The 17,518-nt window shown below is 51.2% G+C and overlaps 2 protein-coding genes across 2 annotated transcripts in view; one reads left to right on the top strand and one right to left on the bottom strand.

Annotated features, from left to right (window-relative positions):
- ANKMY2 (ankyrin repeat and MYND domain containing 2) overlaps window positions 1-7,102 on the bottom strand; it is a 41,136-nt gene extending 34,034 nt beyond the window's left edge. The window contains exon 1 of the mRNA XM_004582469.3: window positions 6,937-7,102. Coding sequence (XP_004582526.2) covers window positions 6,937-7,003 — 67 coding nt within the window. The 5' untranslated portion in view covers window positions 7,004-7,102. The remainder of the gene's footprint in view (window positions 1-6,936) is intronic.
- Window positions 7,103-7,504: 402 nt separating this feature from the next.
- BZW2 (basic leucine zipper and W2 domains 2) overlaps window positions 7,505-17,518 on the top strand; it is a 43,434-nt gene continuing 33,420 nt past the window's right edge. Inside the window, exon 1 of the mRNA XM_058677959.1 lies at window positions 7,505-7,632. Coding sequence (XP_058533942.1) covers window positions 7,505-7,632 — 128 coding nt within the window. The remainder of the gene's footprint in view (window positions 7,633-17,518) is intronic.

The raw sequence follows: 17,518 nt of genomic DNA, 5'->3' as shown, positions 1-17,518 counted from the left end.
AAGCTTCATTCTTTTTTTTTGTTTTATTTGAAAGGCAAAGTTACAGAGAGTAAGATCTCCCATCATCTGATTCATCCCCCCAAGTGGCTGCAATGAATGGCTGGGGTTGAGCCAGGCCTGAGCCAGGAGCCCGGGGCTTCTCTGGAATCCCTCGCACTTCGGCCATCCTGGGCTGCTTTTCTCAGGGGCATTAGCAAGGAGATGGACCAGCAACTGGGATTTGAACCGACACCCCCCATAGGGTGGTGGCATCTCAGGCAGAGGCTTAACCCCTGTGGTGGCCCCAGGGCTTTACTCCCTAACACTTGATATGCAGGGCCTCCCCCCCATCCGCCCCCCAACATCCAGAGGACAGGAGTGCTGGATCCATGGCTCAGTTCTAGACAGGCCACCCCTAAACTCCAGAAGCCAGCCCCAGATCTCAGGTGTGGCCTGTATTCTGAACACAGTCATAAGGCAGAGTTTCCACGAGCCCCGGCTTGGGTCTGACCATCTGCCTGCTAGGACAGCTCACTGAAGAACACCTATTCACTTCTTAAAAAGATTTTAGAAGATTTTTAGAAAGGAAAGAAAGATCTTTCATCCACTGGTTCATTCCCTATATGGCCACAACAGCCAGAGCAAAGTCAACCTGAAGCCAGATGCCAGGAGCCTCTTCTGGGTCTCCCACGTGGGTGCAGGGAGTTTTGGGCCTGCCTTTGCTGCTTTCCCAGGTCATAAGCAGGGAGCTGGATGGGCAGTGGTGAAGCTGTGACACAAACTGGAGCTCACACGGGATGCCAGTGCCGCAGGTCGGCTAAGCCACCGCACCGGCTCTGAATACCTGTCAATTCTAAAGGATGCGACAAACGATGTACTTGGACAGAGAGAAGAGCCACACTGTGCAAAGTCTATGGAAGGGCCAGAGAGTTTCCGGGCTTCCCGCAAACCCAGCAGCTCAGGGCTGCCTTGGGGTGGTTGCACCGCACAGGGCAGGCTGGAGCTGAACTCAGCCTCTAGCCTTTAACCCTTCTAAAGGATGGCGAGCAGAAAGTTCTCCAAGCTTCTAGTTCTGGCTTGGACTGTGTGGTGATCAGAGTGCCCTGAACTCCTAGGATGTTTCAGGGATTAGCAGCGCTAACGACTAGGCTGAGAGCAAGGCAGCCCTACCGCCCAGGGATGACGGGAGCTATAGGAGCTCTGCAGGAGGGCACAGGGTGGAAAGAGCCTATGACATGGACCCTGGGGAGCACACTGCACTCAGCAGGGGACAGTTAGGCACGAGAAAGATGACCCCAAACAGTGTGGGTGTTTAGAGAACAGGAAAACATCTGTGATGGCTTCCGATTCGGTGGTGTTAATGTGACAGAAGGATCCGGAAGGGTACAGACGTGGGAAGACACATGCCTCCCACAAAAGAAATCCTAATTTTGGTGATTCTTTACGGTCCTGTATTGGATCCCAAGCATTATTTGGCAATGAAATGTAAGATATTAACTTTCTCAACCTAGGCAAGCTCTAAGAATGAACCAACTGGTATGAGGTTGGAAACGGTGCTGTCAGGAGGCACATAAAATTGGCCAACACCTATTTCACTGGAGACATCTAAATGAATCAGTCTTAGTAGCAACTGACTTTCTCTTTCAGAATTCTATTAGACAGTTCAACCAAAAAGAAAACAAAATGTAGCCTGTCTCCCTAGGTTACAGGACAGGTTGACATGTTTGGAAGTACCAGAGTTTGAGCAGAAAAGAGGCGGCCAAGAGGACTTACTGTTACTGCTTTTGCCCCTCCTGGTTCTAACCACACAAGAGACCAAGAGCTGCAAAATTCTCATTGCCTCATGTAGAGAATAAGGCAATGGCAAGCACGCTGCAGGGCTCGGAGGAGGGCTGGGGACTTGTTCTGGCCCGGGAACACCGCGAGCCTTCAGTCTCAGTATCGTGCTCTTTTTGGTCAATATCCGCCACGGCGTGAGCTCATCCTGTGTCAAGGCTGCCAACACTAGCCTGGGCCAGTCAGTCACCGCTGAGGATGAGCACACACGCTCCAACGAAGAGGACAGGGGGGGCCCGACCGGCACAGCGCTTTCTCCGGCAACCCATCTGATAACCATGAGATTCCAATACAACGTAGATTTCCACCACAGTTCAGTGGGACTTTCAAAAACAGATGTTTTAAAGAATTGACACCCATGGTGAGGAATAAAAAAAAAAAATCCACAATTTACTTTGTTATTTGTTATGACGTGCCCTGGGGCCGGCACTGTGGCTCAACAGGCTAATCTCCACCTGCCAGTGCCTGCATCCCACATCGGGACTGGTTTGTGTCCAGGCTGCTCTACTCCCAACGCGGCTCTCTGCTTACAGATTGCGAAAGCAGTAGAGGACAGCATTAGGCCTCAGGACCTACACTCAGGTGGGAGGCCTGGAAGAAGTTCCTGGCATTGGATCAGCTCAGCTCTAGCCACTGTGGCTACCTGAAGAGTGAACCAGCGCATGGAAAACCTTTGTCTTCTCTCTATTAATCTGCTTTTCCAATGAATAAATAAAATCTTAACAAATGAAAACGTATTTTAAAGCCTTAATGTCAAGAGATTGATACATGGGACATACATTTGGATATCACCATAAAGCTATAAATGTATTATAAGATAAAAACCAGTATTTCTCAGGCTGGCCAGTAATTTGAAACAGTGTATTTACACATAAGAAGATCCTGAAGTCCTCCCACTCACTGCTATCTATTGTTAGCCTCTGTAACCAAATGGGCTTCAACACTGGGCAAAATGGACAGACTGGGCCAGTGCGATGGCTCAGTGGCCAATCCTCGCCTTGCATGTGCCAGGATCCCATACGGATGCCGTTCATGTCTCAGCTGCTTCACTTCCCATCCATCTCCTTACTTGTGGCCTGGGAAGACAGGAAAGGATGGCCAAAGCCTTGGGACCCTGTATCATGTGGGAGATTCAGCAGAAGCTCCTGGCTCCTGGCTTCAGATCAGCTCAGTTCTGGCCACTGTGGCCACGTGGGGAATGAACCAGCAGATGGGGGATCTTTCTCTCTGTATCTCCTTCTCTCTGCAAATTTGAGCTGCCTTTCCAATAAAAATGGGTAACTCTTTAAATAAAATTGGCCAGCTCTCAAAGATCTACCGGAGGGGAGGCTGAGGAGGGACAGTTGAGACGCACGAGAGGCCTGAGGAATCTTTCAGATGTGACAGAGCTATTCATGACTTCCATTGCAGATTAACACCTAAGTCAAAGCTGATAAAAACCGTACACTTTATGTATTCATGCTCCTACAATGATGCTTCACTAACATTAGTATAAAATTGTCCAAATGTTTCACTGTTCGTTCTATGCAAATATCCTTAGCAAGCATTTTATTTTCTTGTTTAGACTTAACTTCAGGCAGTAAATGAGATCAATAATAGGAACATATGGTTAACGCTTTTTTTTAATAAGATTTATTTACTTTCATTGGAAAGGCAGATTTATAGAAATGAGAAGAGACAGAGAGGACGATCTTACATCCGATGGCTCACTCCCCAAGTGGTCCCAAACAGCTAGAGCTGAGCCAAACTGAAGCCAGGAGCCAAAAGCTTCTTCTGTGTCTCCCACATGGGTGCAGGGTCCCAAGGCTTTGGGCTGTTCTCAACTGCTCCGTCAGGCAACAGGCAGGGAGCTGGATGGGAAGAAGGGCCGCCAGGATATGAACCAGTGCTCAGATGGGATCCTGGCGCATTCAAGGCGAGGACTTCAGCCGCTAGTCTGCTGTGCCCAGACTGCTCAGTTAATACTCTTAAACTAGGTACAATGTATTTTGAAATTTTTTTTCTTGTGTTTAATGCAGAAGATCAAAGTTTACAGGAATGGTCAGTCTATATGAGGAACATCAGCCAGTTATACACAGTCTTTTTGTTTTTAAATTCCTTAAAGATTTATTTATTTTACTTTAAAGTTAGAGAGAGAGAGAGTGCTCTTCCATCTGCTGGTTCATTCCCTAAATGGCCTCCAGGCCAGAGCTGGGTTGGTCAGAAGACAGAAGCCAGGAGCTTCTTTAGGGTTTCCCAGGTGGTTGCAGGCACCAAAAGAACTTGAACTAGCCTCTGCTATTTTCCCCTGACATTGGCAGGAAGCTGGCTTGGAAGCAGAGCAGCCAGGATAAGAACCAGCGATCATATAGAATGCCAGTGCTGCAGGTGGAGGATTAACACACTATACCACTGTGCCAGCCCCTCAATCCTCGCCTCTTCAATGCTGTGAGTGAATGTGGTTATTCACTATATTGCATCTGGGCATGCTGCAAGCAACTTCTCATTTCCTTCTGAAACCCCTCAGAGCTCTGGCAAATACATAATGTGGAGACCCCCTTCATGAACAATCTTATCCACAGAATGGCACAGATCTCAAAGTGTCCAAAAGCAATGTGGGGTATTCTTACACTGTCAGTCCTCCTTCCCAGCAGCCAGGAGGCCCCAAGACATTGTTCAAGTTTATTTCGGACCAGGCAGGGATAGTTCAAAGTACAAAAACATTGTGCACTCTGTTGGTGCTCAAAGCTCGAAAATGTATCAAACGGGGGAAAAAAATTAGAATATTATCTGTCCAGTAAAAACAAAATAAAACATAACAATGTTTCACATGGGCACAAACATAAAACTTTACTACTTCGCTCCTGACCTTCATTTAGCCGTAAAACAAAATTCATTGTGTAAGTTGAAAGCTCTTAATGCCGTGAGATCAGTAACATTTAGAATGCATCTAACTTTGGGCTGACATTCGGTGCAGTGGTTAAGGCGCCACCAGCCATGCCTGGGTCTGGTACCAGACTGCTTGCAGGGCAGCTGACTCCAGCTTCCTGCTCAGGTGCCCCCTGGACAGCAGCAGGCACTGGCTCTTGGGTCTCCGTCTACCACAAGGGAGACCCAGACAGAGTTCAGTTGGACCCAATCTGGGCTGTTTTGTGCATTTGGGGAGTGAGCCAGTGGAACAAAGAGCTCTTAAAAAAACAATTAATATACTTAAAGAAAGCTAGACTATAATAATAATAATAATAAAGATGAACTGGGCAGATAATGTTTTGCCGAAACTAAGCTATCTCTTGAGTGGACTCTGATGAGCTGCTCTGGCACCAGGCTCGTTTTTCTCGGCCCAGGAGCCGCCGACATCTTTGCCCTGCCACTTCTCTGCCTGGCACTCTCAGCAAGTTGCCCAACTTCCCTTGGTTTGCTTATCTGGAGAGTGGACAGTCCCTTAGTTACGACCACAGCTCCCACGATGGTTGAAATGCTATACCTGGATTCCCTTCAGCCTCATTCACCACGTTCCCAGGTTTCCCGTGGCGAACTTGGCAGAAAACAGGTTGCCCACGGCCACGTCACCAACAGATGGGCCCTTCAGGTAGGGGCCCAAACAGGACCTGAAGAGCTATCCCTCCTCCCACGCTGTGTCTCGGCACAGCACAGCTTAAATACAGCCGGTAGAGCCTCTGTATGCAACGGTAGCATGCAGCATTCTGTGTGTGGATCTAGTCTTAGCTATTCCATTTGCCATCCTGCTTCCTGTTACTGTGCTGGGGGAAAACAACGGGAAACAGCCAAGTGTTTGGACCCCTGCACCCTCATGGGAGACTTGGAAGAAGTTCCTGGCTCCTGATTTCAGCCTGGGCCCTCCACTAGTGGGGAGTAAACCAGCGGGTAGAAGACTCCACCCCCCCTCCCCATCTCTCTGTAGATCTGGTCTTAAAATAAATAAATATCTTCCTAGGGGGTGGGGGAACCCTCGTCAAGACCACATGCATCCACATGGCTCATAAGAAGGTTAAGCATTGCTCGGCGTGGCGTGGTTGTTCCCGCGCCTCTCTCTCAACACTTTGGCAGTCGCCTGGCATCCCACAGACTTTCCCTGACGTCACCTGCACCTTCCTTCTTTCCTCAGTAGCCTGTACCCAGGATAGGGACCACACACCCAGCAGATGTCCCCATGCACCCCCAGAGCCCCGGGATAAAAACACCCCCTGTCCCCTGACTTAAGAAGCATGGCTGGAGCAGAGGGGCGTGGAGTGTGCTTCCCAGCCGCTTTAGAGCAAACGTGCCACACCTGAGAGGAGGCCCAAGGCCGCTCACCTGCCGTCTAGGTCAGGGACTGCAAAGAGAGCAGCAGGTGATGACCCAAGCTCTGGCCTGTTGCCAATCAGGAATCAGAATTCGCGTTCCTGGGAGGCTGGGTGGGGGGCGGGGGGAAACAGGCGGACGGAGACTAGTCCTCTATCCGCTGGTCCTGTCCAGCAGGTCCTGGTGTGCTGAACCGAGACCCCGGAGCCACCAAAGCAAGTAAGGTTCGAGGAAAGCACCCAACAAGACTGGCGTGCCCAAGAGGTCGGCGAGGACCCTGCAAACAGTACAGACGGGGGTCTGTACTACAGCTCCAGCCAGTGCAGGCCAAGAAGCGCTGGGGAATCACCAGGGGCTGGGACTACCCCAGCTAGTCCAAGCCGAACGTCCCTGACCCCGAGCAGGGGGGACTCACTCGGCCTCCGTGTATTCTTGCAGGCTCCAACCCAGAGAAACCGCCAAGCCAGGGCCTCACGCACCGCCTCTCCTGCGGGCACAGGAGGGCAGCAGCCACGCCCACGGCACCTGCCAAGGTGGCAGGTGAGCTGGGGACGTGTCCCCGGTGGTGGGAGGGAAGGCAGGGGCGCCTCCGCTCCAGCCCCGCGAGCCGGAAGCCGCCGAGGCCGCGCTGGCCGAGTCCGGCTGCAGCCCGAGTCCCCGACCCTCGTCCACCCCACCCCCCGTACGCCAGGGCTTCCCTCCTCCAACCAGCTCCTCGGCCTCCGGAAGCCGCCTGAGAACACCCAGCAGGCCGCGATGGCCCCGGGCCTGCACCCGAAGCTGCCCGTGCAGAGTCCCGCCCGCACCCCACGCACCCGCGTCGCAGCCCCGCACCCACACCTTTCCCAATGGCTTCCAGCAGCTCCTTCTCCTCCGCAGTCAGCTCGCCTTTCTGCACGTGCACCATCGCGGCCGCCAGCTTGGAGGTGGTGTCGCCGCAGGCCCAGCTCCTGCACACCGCGGCCGCTGACGAGGCTCCCTCCCGGCTCCTCGGGCGGGCGGGCGGGCGGGCGGGTCGGCGAGCCCCGGCGAGCCCCGAGCCAAGCACCGCCCCCCGCGCCTCATTGGCCCGGCCCGGGGGGAGGAGCGCCAGGAGCCTGTAGCGACGGGCTCCCATTGGAGCAGCCGGAGCGGGATCACCCACATGGAAGAAAACTTGAGGGGGAAAGCAGGAAATGCTTCTCGCAGGTTCCCAACCTCTTTCTGTTCGTTTCTGGCATGTTGAGACTTCGTCACGATTAGACGTCTGTTCTGGAAGGTTATGCGTGCTTTGCTGGCTTTCTCACGAGTGCGGATGCCTCCTTCTCTGCCTCCCGGCTTTCGAGGTTCCCCCCCTCCGGAGTGGCGCGGTCCTGGCTGAGGGGCGGGGCGTGGCGGGAGGCGGAGCCGCGCCGGGTTCCGTGTGTCTATGCCAATGTGTCCGTCCTTCACTCCTCCATTGTCTGCCGCCTCCGCCGTCTCCGTCTCCTCCGTGGATCCCGCCGCCGCCGCCAGGAGCCTCCCGGCCTCGCGCATCGCCGCTACCTCCTCGGACAGGTGAGCAGCAGCTCCGCGTCCGGGGACGGGAAGGGGTCGGTCGGCGCGGCCCGGGACGGGGGCGTCCTCCTCGGGGCTGCGGGGAGGCAGCGCGTGCCGTGGCCGAGGCCGCACTTCCTGCTCCGGGAGCCGCCGCCGCGTGCGGCACGGCGCGGGCGCCGGAGCCCCGCGGGCTGCGCGGCCGGCGGTGGCGGGCGCACGTGGTCCCGCGCGTGGCTGCGCCCCTTGGAGGTCGGGGGTGCCCCCCGAGGCCTGGCTGAGGGGCCGCCGCCTGTCAGCTCCTGCCCGGGCCTGTGCGGGCGCCCGCGTGGCCGGCCCCGGGGGCTTCGCCGGCGGCGCCCGCCCCGGGGCCGAGGGGCCGGGGGAGGGAGGACGACGAGGTCGGCGGGCCGCTGCCTATTTATAGGTTCGGATTAAGCTTGGTGCTAATAAATAATCGGACCTCGGAGGACCCCGGGGGACCCGAGCAGCCAGCTTCTGCCCCGCTCGCGCGCGTGGCTCCCAGGCCAGGCTCGCCCCTCGCCCGCCTTGGAAATGAACGGCTGCAGCTCGTGGATCCAGCAGCCGCACGAGCAAGGTGTCCATCAGCAGAGAGCTGAGGACGGGCTCAGGCGCCCCTGGGGCGAGCTCACTACCCGGCCGAGCTGTGCGAGACCTGGCTGTCCAAACCTTTCTCGGGTTTTCGCTTTGAAACCTTCTTTAAAAAAAAAAAAAAAACAACTGGGAGAATGTTCATTTCTTACTTCCTGCCGCCTCTCAAAGCTAAGCCCCACTCTTCTTTCCTCCCCCCAGTAAGGCTTTGTAGCTTTTGAGGCTAGGGGTGAAGGGTGGGGGGCAGAGCCGGAGAGGGGCGGCCCAAGGGCTCCCCCCAGCCCAAGATGGTAGGAAATTATGCATCTCGGTGTATAACAAAGAAACCTGTGTTGATGACGGTTTTGATAATGAGGTGGCTGTTCTAACAAGTAGGGAGGCCTGTGAGCCAGACCAGTGTTTGGTAACCCTTGGAATGCTGCTGCCAGCGCGGGTGCAAGTGGGTTTGTAACTTAATGTCCACAACGGCGCCCTCCTGAAGTCCTGACTTGGCATGCTGTCCTCAGGGGCACCTGGCAGAATTGGGGACTTCTTGCCAGGAATCCCATCTCACGGGTCAAAGTCGGGGTCCTGGTTCCTTGAAGGCCTTGCGTGTTTATGTCACTCAAGTTGTCAGGACTTTGGGGAGGGGGTTGGGGGCTGATCGGGAGCCAATGTGGGTTTTTAGTTCTGACGCCTGGCTGGGATGGAGGTGTCTGAATCCATGCCTTCAATAAATGTGGACTCGGGAAAGCTTAGACAAGACTAGCATTCCCAGAAATGCAGGTGAGTCGCGTCTCACACTCAGGTGGAGCGTTCCTCAGATGGGTTCCACGAGTGGTTTGCGTGGACCCGTGAGATTAGCTGATGAGCGCATTAGAAGTTTCATTGATGATTAAATCACCGCACGTTCCGCCTGCGCCAAATATCCTGCCAGATGCTCTCCATGAAATTCATTCAATGATTGTTGCCTCAACCCGGGAGTTGGCCAATATTATTTTCATTTCTGCAAATGACAGAAACATTTGTCCCCAGCAGAGAAGTGTGGGCACAGAACTGGAACCTGCTTTGGCTGCTCTTTGCCTCTCGCTGCCTTCCTGTGCTGTGTGCCTGGCAGGAAGGGGAAGCTGCTGTTTGGCTGGGCTGGTGGGTGCTGTGTCCTCTGGATCAGCCATTGGAGCTGAAGGCTGCTCGCGCTTTGCCCAGGCCCTTCTCAGTGCTCCACGGCCCGTGGAATTATGTATGGAAATAGTATACGCATATATTCCCACCATTTTGTTCTTACAGGAATGGGAGCATGCTGCCACACTAGTATAAGAGAATTTGATCTTCGTGTCTCTTTACCTTGACACGACAGTTTCTGAGATGTCAAGTATTTGTCAACATGTCTCCCCTCCCTTGCTATGCTGATCTCCTGGTCTATTTGTCTATTTTTTTTTTCTTCAAGATTTATTTATTTGAAAAGCAATTAGAGAATCTTCCATTAGCTGGTCTGTACCCAAAATGGCCACAGTGGCTGGGAGTGGGCTAGACCAAAGCCAGGTGCAGGCTGAAGGGGCTTGGTGCAGGTCTGCCGCCTGGGCCACGCTCAGCTGCCATCCCACGTGCGCAGAATCACAAGTGCAGTGGCCCCTGGGCCCCCTCGTCAGCCCCCTCAGTGGATTCTTGAGGCGTTCCCTCGGCCACTTCTCCCCGTATGACTCGTTGGAGGGACTCTGAGAAGAAGCACAGAACACCCCCATCCTGTTGGTGGCTCTCGTGTGCCCTAGGCCAGAGCTTCAGGTCGGGCGCTGAGATCATGCGAGGTCCCTGCCTTTCCAAGTAATTTTCACCACCTAGTTTCTGCTATGCTCTTCCCGAAGTAACCTCCCCTTCTCACCCAGTCCTTCCCAGAACTGATAGGCTCCTGCTTCCTGCTCTCTCTCCCAGCCTCCCCCACCCCCTGGAGCAGGCCTGGGGCCTGTGTGCCGCGTGGAGGGGTATGTGAGGCTGATGTTCCTATTTCCTGGAACCCAGCCTCCTACCTGCCACGTGTAATGTTGCCTTATCATCGCCTCTCTCTGGGTTTGCGTGGAGGTGGTTCCTGCAGGCCCCTCTTCCTCTGTCTCTGGCTCCTTGGCCTCTATGAATTAACCAGGCCAGATTTGCCTCCAGTTTTCCAGATGTGACCAACCCTGGACCCAGGGCATGCTGAGTTGAGTTCATTTGATCCCCAAGTTATTTTAGGTGGATTTATTTCCCAACTCGACTAATCCTCCCTGGCAAGGACAGGTGATGGCGCTACAAACACCCCCCATGGTCATCACCAGGGGCAAACGGGCCACTTGATGTTTTAATCTGTGCCCGTTGCACGTTCCAGACACTGTACCTGGATCTCAGGTGCAGTTATGGGGTAAAACGGTAGTAATGAAAGGCAACTTCCGGTCTTTTCTCATGGGAGAGAGGAATTTCCACCTGGAGAACCCTGCAGTGAGAGAAGCAAGATCTATTGAAGTCAGAAACCACCTACAGCTGGGAGGGTGGCTTCCCTGGGGGAGTGGGAGGAGGGGCTTGAACTAGAATCAGAAGGTGAGGACGGAACCCATCCAACTGCTGGAATTGTAATCCTCTGCAGCCTGCACCTGCTAAAACATACTGAAAGGAGGGCATCAGTGTCAGGCTGGGTAAAACTCAGAGTGGATCCCTCGTTCAGAGGAGCCGGGATGTGGCTAGAGAGTGCTTTGGAAGAGAAACGTGGGTTTCACACCCTCCCACCAGGACCCACCCTCACTGCTGCTGCCTGGCCCCAGAGGATGCTGCTCCCTTCAGTGGCAGGGAGGAGTTCCTGTTGGAGCACTCAGTCTTTGGGTACTGTTCTTCTTGATGTCCAACTTTCAGATCTAGATACTTATCCTGTCTATCGGGATAGTTGATATCGGGAAGTTTTAGTGTCTTGTATGTTCGCAAAGGAGAGGTCTGTACCGAAGGGAATGACGTGGTGTTTGAGATTTGCTTTCCAAGTATCATTGGTGGCCTGGGCAACAGGGGCTGAGGGGCTGAGCGAGACTAGATGAAACAGAACTCAGCCGTATTGTTAGTGGCCGAAGCTGGGAGGGTGCTTGGTCCCTGGCCAGCTGTGCGACCCAGTGCTTTCTGCTGTTGGGTGCCTGGGACATTCTCCATAATGAAGTTTTTAAGAAGAAAAATTAAATATTAGAGCTCCCAAGAAACTTAAGTCTTTTTTAGCACAAATTAAGAATACCATGTGCCAACAGCCTGCTGGGATTATCACTTGTTATGAAGAACTATACTATTGTAACAATATGGGGAAAATCAGTGGTGGGGGTGGGAACTTAGAGGGGAATCTCGAACCGTAAGTAATTGTACCTTCAAATTTAAAAAAAAAATGCCCTGTGCCTATAAATATTCTTTATACTTGGAGCTTAGCTTATGCAGTTCTTCTTTCAAGTGGTACTAAAACAGTTACACCTGCGTGTGAACAAAGTACCTTCAGGAACCATTCAGTCACGGAGCAGCTTCCCCTACAGGGAGGTAGGTGGCCTCCCTAGCCCGATGCACCGGCTACTGTATGCCTTCCTGGCAGTTCTGGTGAAAAGACTTTATCCAACCGAGAAAATCGGAAGGTGAATGAAGTGGAATTACTGGTTTTCTTCTGCCTTGTTAACCAACCCAGAAGGCCTTCCCCGGAAGAGGCGTGCCCAGTCTGAGCAGCTGGAGCCAGGTGGGAACCCGGCTGCTGCGAGGCTGGGAAAGGCAGGGCACCGCGTGCTTGCTGGGAGGTTCTGACTTGGGGTTTTGTTCCACTGAAGCTGCTTTTGACTGGATTGTTGTGACTTTGTAACTCAGTGCTTCTTTGGTGTGGGACTCCCTAGACCTTTTGAAGAGGTTTTAAAAGATATTTAATTACAGGATTAGTAGGTCGCAGCCAAGAGTACTGTTTATTCTTCACTGGCCATCCAGGGCTCTCTTCAGCGAGTTTTATCTTTTTGGGTGTTTGAGTGCCAAGAGGAAAGTGGAATGATTAGGCCTGTTCTAAATTTGGCCCAAGTTGATTGAAGGCTGCCAAAAACGTTCAGTCGTATTTGCAAACTGTCTACTTTGAAAGTAAGGCTCCACTTGACTCACTGAATGGAAAATGCTTTCATTGTTTTTTCATGACTTTCAGCATTGGGTGCTTTTTTTTTTTCAAGTTTATGTCAAAAACCAATACAATGATTTACAATATACAAGATAATAATGTCTCACATTGATATTAAATATAGCATAATTGGTTAGCTGTCTAATTCCCTTGGTTCTGGAGATATTAATACTCAGGGAAGCAGTGAATTTGAGTCAAATGTAAAAATTGTTTTTCATATTTGATCACTTTTAGTGAAGGTTAAGAGTTATAAAACTAAATGTTAGATCGCTGTAATTTGGGGAGAGTCGGAAATGCCTAGCAGACAGTACTTGGAGCTGTGGAGGAGGGGTTGTAAACAGGAAAGGAGCCCCAGGTTGATGGTCCAGGGGAAACTGCTGGCTAGCGGAAAGGGATGGAGCATTGGTGGTAGGGGGTGTGAATTTCAGATTGTGTGTGTGTGTCGGAGTCTGGCCTCTACAGGAAACGAATTAAAAAACAGATTCTATAGTACTGGAGGAACCACAGATTCATAAACTTCCTAATATTTCTATGTCGCATAGTGGCGCTATCTTTGTGATATCTCTAAAAATAAGAGGGTTCCCTGCCCCCTCCTTGGGAGTTTGGAGAAGCATGCGGCGTTGGGAGGTAACACCTGCTTACCTAGTTTCTCAGGTGCTGAGCTCATGTTAATATTTATGCTATGCTCTGTCAAACTCTAAGCTGGAAAATCTGAGCAAGTAGTGAGGCGGCTGCCTTGGAAGGCCCCAAGGGAGAGGGGAGGTGGGCTCAGGCTGCGTGCTCCAGGGAGTCAGGGCTCATCTGTTGGGGTCCCCACTGTATCTCCCACGCTGCAGTGGAATGTGTGGCCTCAGCCAAGGAATTGACATCTCACGGTGAGCCAAGGGCCTGGATTTAGATCCACGTTTTGCAAAAGTGTTCCATTGCCCGTAGGTGTTGGTGATAGGTCCAGTTACAGATCAGCGACCTGCACTGCAGCTCCAGGGCCCGTAGGAGGCCGTGGGAGACGGTCAGTGCTTCAGTGCCTGTTTGTTTTGCCGCTGGGCAGGGAGTTCCACCTCCTGTAAGGCCGGCAGCTGGAAACCTAACTGCCTGGATCTCTGCGACATTCTCCTTGGCGTCTGTCATGGACTTGGTGAACAGATCCGTGTCTGGTCTCCGTCTGAACCTTTTCAAACAAGGTTGGGCACTTTGTGTGCTGGGCTCTCATTCATCTTTGCTGATGTTGGTTGTCATGGTCTACTCGTTAAGCATTGTCGGGGTTCCAGGGCCGTGGCCTCGTGTGATGGACAGCACATGTGTGTACACACCGGTACGCTGTACCTGCCCGTGAGGTCTGGACAGGTTCCCCAGTGGGGTGAGGAGTCCAGGATTATCCCGGTTGAGAGGAGTAAGTAATGGTGGGCAAAGGCTTGTCCCCACCGAGGAGCTTCCTGAAGGTCTGTTATATTTTTTATTCCAAACCAATATGTCCTGTGGATTTGCCTATCTAGACACCAGGAGGTGCTTGTTTGTCCCCTGGGCTGGATGAAAAGCCTGGGTAGGGGGGAGTGCAGAGCAGTGCCTCTTAGAGCTGTGGGGGGGGGGGTGCAGAGCAGTGCCTGTTAGAGCTGTCCTGCCTTCTGGTTCCATTCAGCAGTCACAGGACACACCCATGCTCTCTTGCATTTGATGTCTTGGGGCCCCATCATCCTGGCCTTTGCTCGTTCCTCACCTAAGAGGGAAGGCCCTTGCGTCAGTAGGCGGAATACAGCATCTGTTGAGTGTCAGCTTTATCTTTGATTCAGACCTGGAAGGCAGTGGGCCGGGATTACACGCATTGCCGGAGAGTGGTGCCGGGACGCGAGTTGGGCAGAGGTTCCCAGGTGGACCGTCTAACTGGTTTCTTTACGCATCTGTGGTGTATTGGGTGTGTTTTGTTTTGCTGTCAAAGCACTAATACTTTATAGTATAAAAATCATATTAAGAAAAAAAGAATATAGAAATTATCTCCCCCCCCCCCCAAAAAAAAAGCCCAAAAACTTAAGCTACTGAAATATGGATCAGTAATTTTGAAGGCATATCCTACCTGGGAAAGGTTCTGGCTTTTCCTAGCCTCTGGGAAGTTACAGCACTGGACTGGGCTGTGAGAGTGGAGCCCGTGATGGAAGGAGGGTGGCTGTTTGGAGAGACAGGTGGCTGTGCAGAGCATCCCAGGCTGCTCTGTGTCCGGCTGTCGTCGGGCTGCCTGACCTTGCATGCCAGGAGAAACCCCTCCTCCCTGAGCTGCTCTTTAGTGTTTCAGTGAAAGTAACGAAAAGCTGGCAATTAACAAAGCAGGATTGTTTGGTTTGCCAGCAGTGGTCACGACCGAACATTCGATTTAGAAATACCTTTGCTGGCTTTACAAAAGCAGTATCAAGGGAATTATTTTCTCCGTAAACGGTATGCATTTTTCTCACCTTTATCAGATCACAAGTAGTGTGTGTTGAAATATAGGAAATGTATGACCATGTCTGAATGAGATAGGTGAATGTAAAAGCAAACTTGATCTTGGAGTAGGTGCCCCATTTACTGTGTTGCTCACTGGGCAGTTGAGGTTTGCTTTTGAAAACCATTGCTTTGAATGCAGTGTGAAAGTTGGCTTCTCACGTCCTCTTTCACTTTGCGTTTAAAAGTCCCAGTGTTGCTCAGGTTCACCACCAACTTTCCCTTTCTTTCCATAATTATTAAAACACGTGAATATGTCAGGAGCTGCAATATCGAAATAGAGATACCGCTTAGCTTCAAAATGCCCATATACTTTATTCCACTGATTAGACTGTGAATTATATTTGATTTCCTAAAATTAAATCCTTCAGACCGTGAAATTTATCACTGTTAAAGATAATTAAAACAGTGTCCTAGCAGATCCTGGAGAAAATTCTTAAAAAGAGGTTTATAAATCTGAGGCAAGGAGGAGTTTTATTTAGGACAGCATTGATAGTTAATTTATAATCTCCCTTCATTGAAGGAAAGTACTTTGTGTGTAAGCCCTGGTTGTATCTTTATTGATTGGTTTGGATACTTTGGCGCTTTTTAGACATATAAGGAAGTAATGGCTTGGTTTATAGAAAATTGTAATGTCTCCTCCGGAGTTACAGGTGTTGGGATTTCAATCTTTGGAAACGGCGTGTCTCATTTTGAGCATCACACGTGCGTGTTTTTCCCTCTCCTTCCCATCATGGTTACGATTGGTGACACTCGGTTTGTACATATTTGCATCTGTCCTCGATGAAGACTGCTGTGGAGAAACATGGCTGCGGGCGTCACAGAAACCCCACGGAGAGAGGGAGCAAGGTCCCGACCCGCTGCCTCGCTCCAACGCCCACAGCAGCTGCAGTTAGCACAAGGGAGCTCAGTGCCAGGAGCTGAGATAGGCGGTGCAGGGCAGACTCCGTCCCAGCTGCTCCAGTGTGGGCGTCTCAGGACGTGGATGAATTGTGGTGCCCAGCAGCTGCCCTAGCAAAAGCATTTTTATTAAAGATAGTTTTATTGAGAGGAAGATCTTCCATCCATTGATTCACTCCACAAGTGGCAACAATGGCCGGAGCTGAGCCAGTCCCAAGTTCTTGGGCCGTGCTGGGCTGCTTCCCCAGACCACAGGCAGGGAGCTGGATGGGAAGCGGGGCTGCCAGGACACAAACCGTCACCCCTATAGGATCCTGGCGGCACGTTCAAGGTGAGGACTTCTGCTAGGCTACCACAATGGGCCCCCAGTGAAAGGATTTTTAAAGCTATCATGTACATAGGATTGTATGTATCACAAGCATCGGTACATCAATGCAGTATAGTAAAATAACTGATCGATACATGAGTTATTTTCAGTATTACATCAGAGCAGATGTGGGGTGCGGAAACATTTGGTACCTCTCTGGGGCTAACTGTATTTCTAAAAGCTCCAGAAAATGCAAGCCCACCACCCTGGGATTCAGATTCCTGGGCTTTCCCAGTTGCTGGGAAGATGCTTTGGCCTCTGTGTTTGCCTTTGCTCATGGCTTCCTTCTGTGTAAAGGGGTTTTATTCTGAACCACAGGAGAGTTGGGCATACACTTGATGAAGGATGTACAATGTTTCAATATGTCCTGCCCGAGAATAACATTGCTACTGTCCTTAGATCCTACTGCTCTTGCCTGTCTCCCAACCTCCCCCAAGTATCTTACCATGTAAATTACCCAAGTATGAGTTAAATCCTCAGTGTCAAAGGCCACATAGAATGTGGTTCATGCATTCCAGCTGCATGGTTGATTTTACCTATGACAGTCTACTCAGTGAGGAAGGCTTTTTCCGAAATTGGATGGCAGTGTGGCGTGTGGGAACCAGTTCAGGGACTCTCGGCCTGCTGGCTGTGCTCATGTACTTGGTCCCGTGCGTTAGGCAGGGGGAGGGGTGGGCAAGTATGATGGCCCACGAGGCATGGATGCCCCAGGGCCTCTCAGAAATTACATTCAAACGAGGGTGCCATTGATTGGTAGATAAAGTGTTTCAGTACTTACTTAGCACTTTTTTAAAAAGTTTTAAAAATCTTACGAAGTATTAGTATATCCATAGTATATCCATAGTATATCCATAGGAAAAAGGAAAAACTACCACCACAGGTCAATAGGAAATAACAAGTTAGCCTGCCCACCTGTGTGCTGGCTAACTTTCACCCCCACTGATTAAAGCTAAAGCTGCTGCTAGACTGTCTTATCGGTTGCATTCCTTTGATAACGTGATAGAGGACCACAGGTCAAGATTCCACCAGGAATGCTCCCCTCTGGAAAACAGGAAATTTTGGAGAGAGACTATATAAAATTTCATACTTTTTTTAAATCGGTGCCTTTTTGCTTTATCTTATTAACAATAAGAGTGAAAGAGACACGGGTATGAACCACACTGTTCCTGCGTTAATGAAATTCTAGGTTTCGTTATGTTGTATATTCCGATGTTGTCAATTCTACAGTTGGAATAGGATTTTCTGAATTGTGAAGTCTTGCTTGAGGAGGCTGAGTGATTTGGAGTCTACAGAGTCAGAACTGATCAGGGTTTTGAATGAGCAGATGTTACTCCAGGCAGTATTTCAGAGTTTGACTTAGGCGTGTGTTTGTTTGTTGCCTTAGAGTATACTTAATCATTTACATTCTATAGCTAATTGGGCTGTTTTTGTTTCTTTTCAGA

This window comes from Ochotona princeps, chromosome 20 (assembly GCF_030435755.1).
Source record: "Ochotona princeps isolate mOchPri1 chromosome 20, mOchPri1.hap1, whole genome shotgun sequence".
Lineage (NCBI taxonomy): Eukaryota > Metazoa > Chordata > Mammalia > Lagomorpha > Ochotonidae > Ochotona > Ochotona princeps.
The sequence above is the reverse complement of the archived record's forward strand: the minus strand, read 5'-3'. Positions and strand labels throughout refer to the sequence as shown.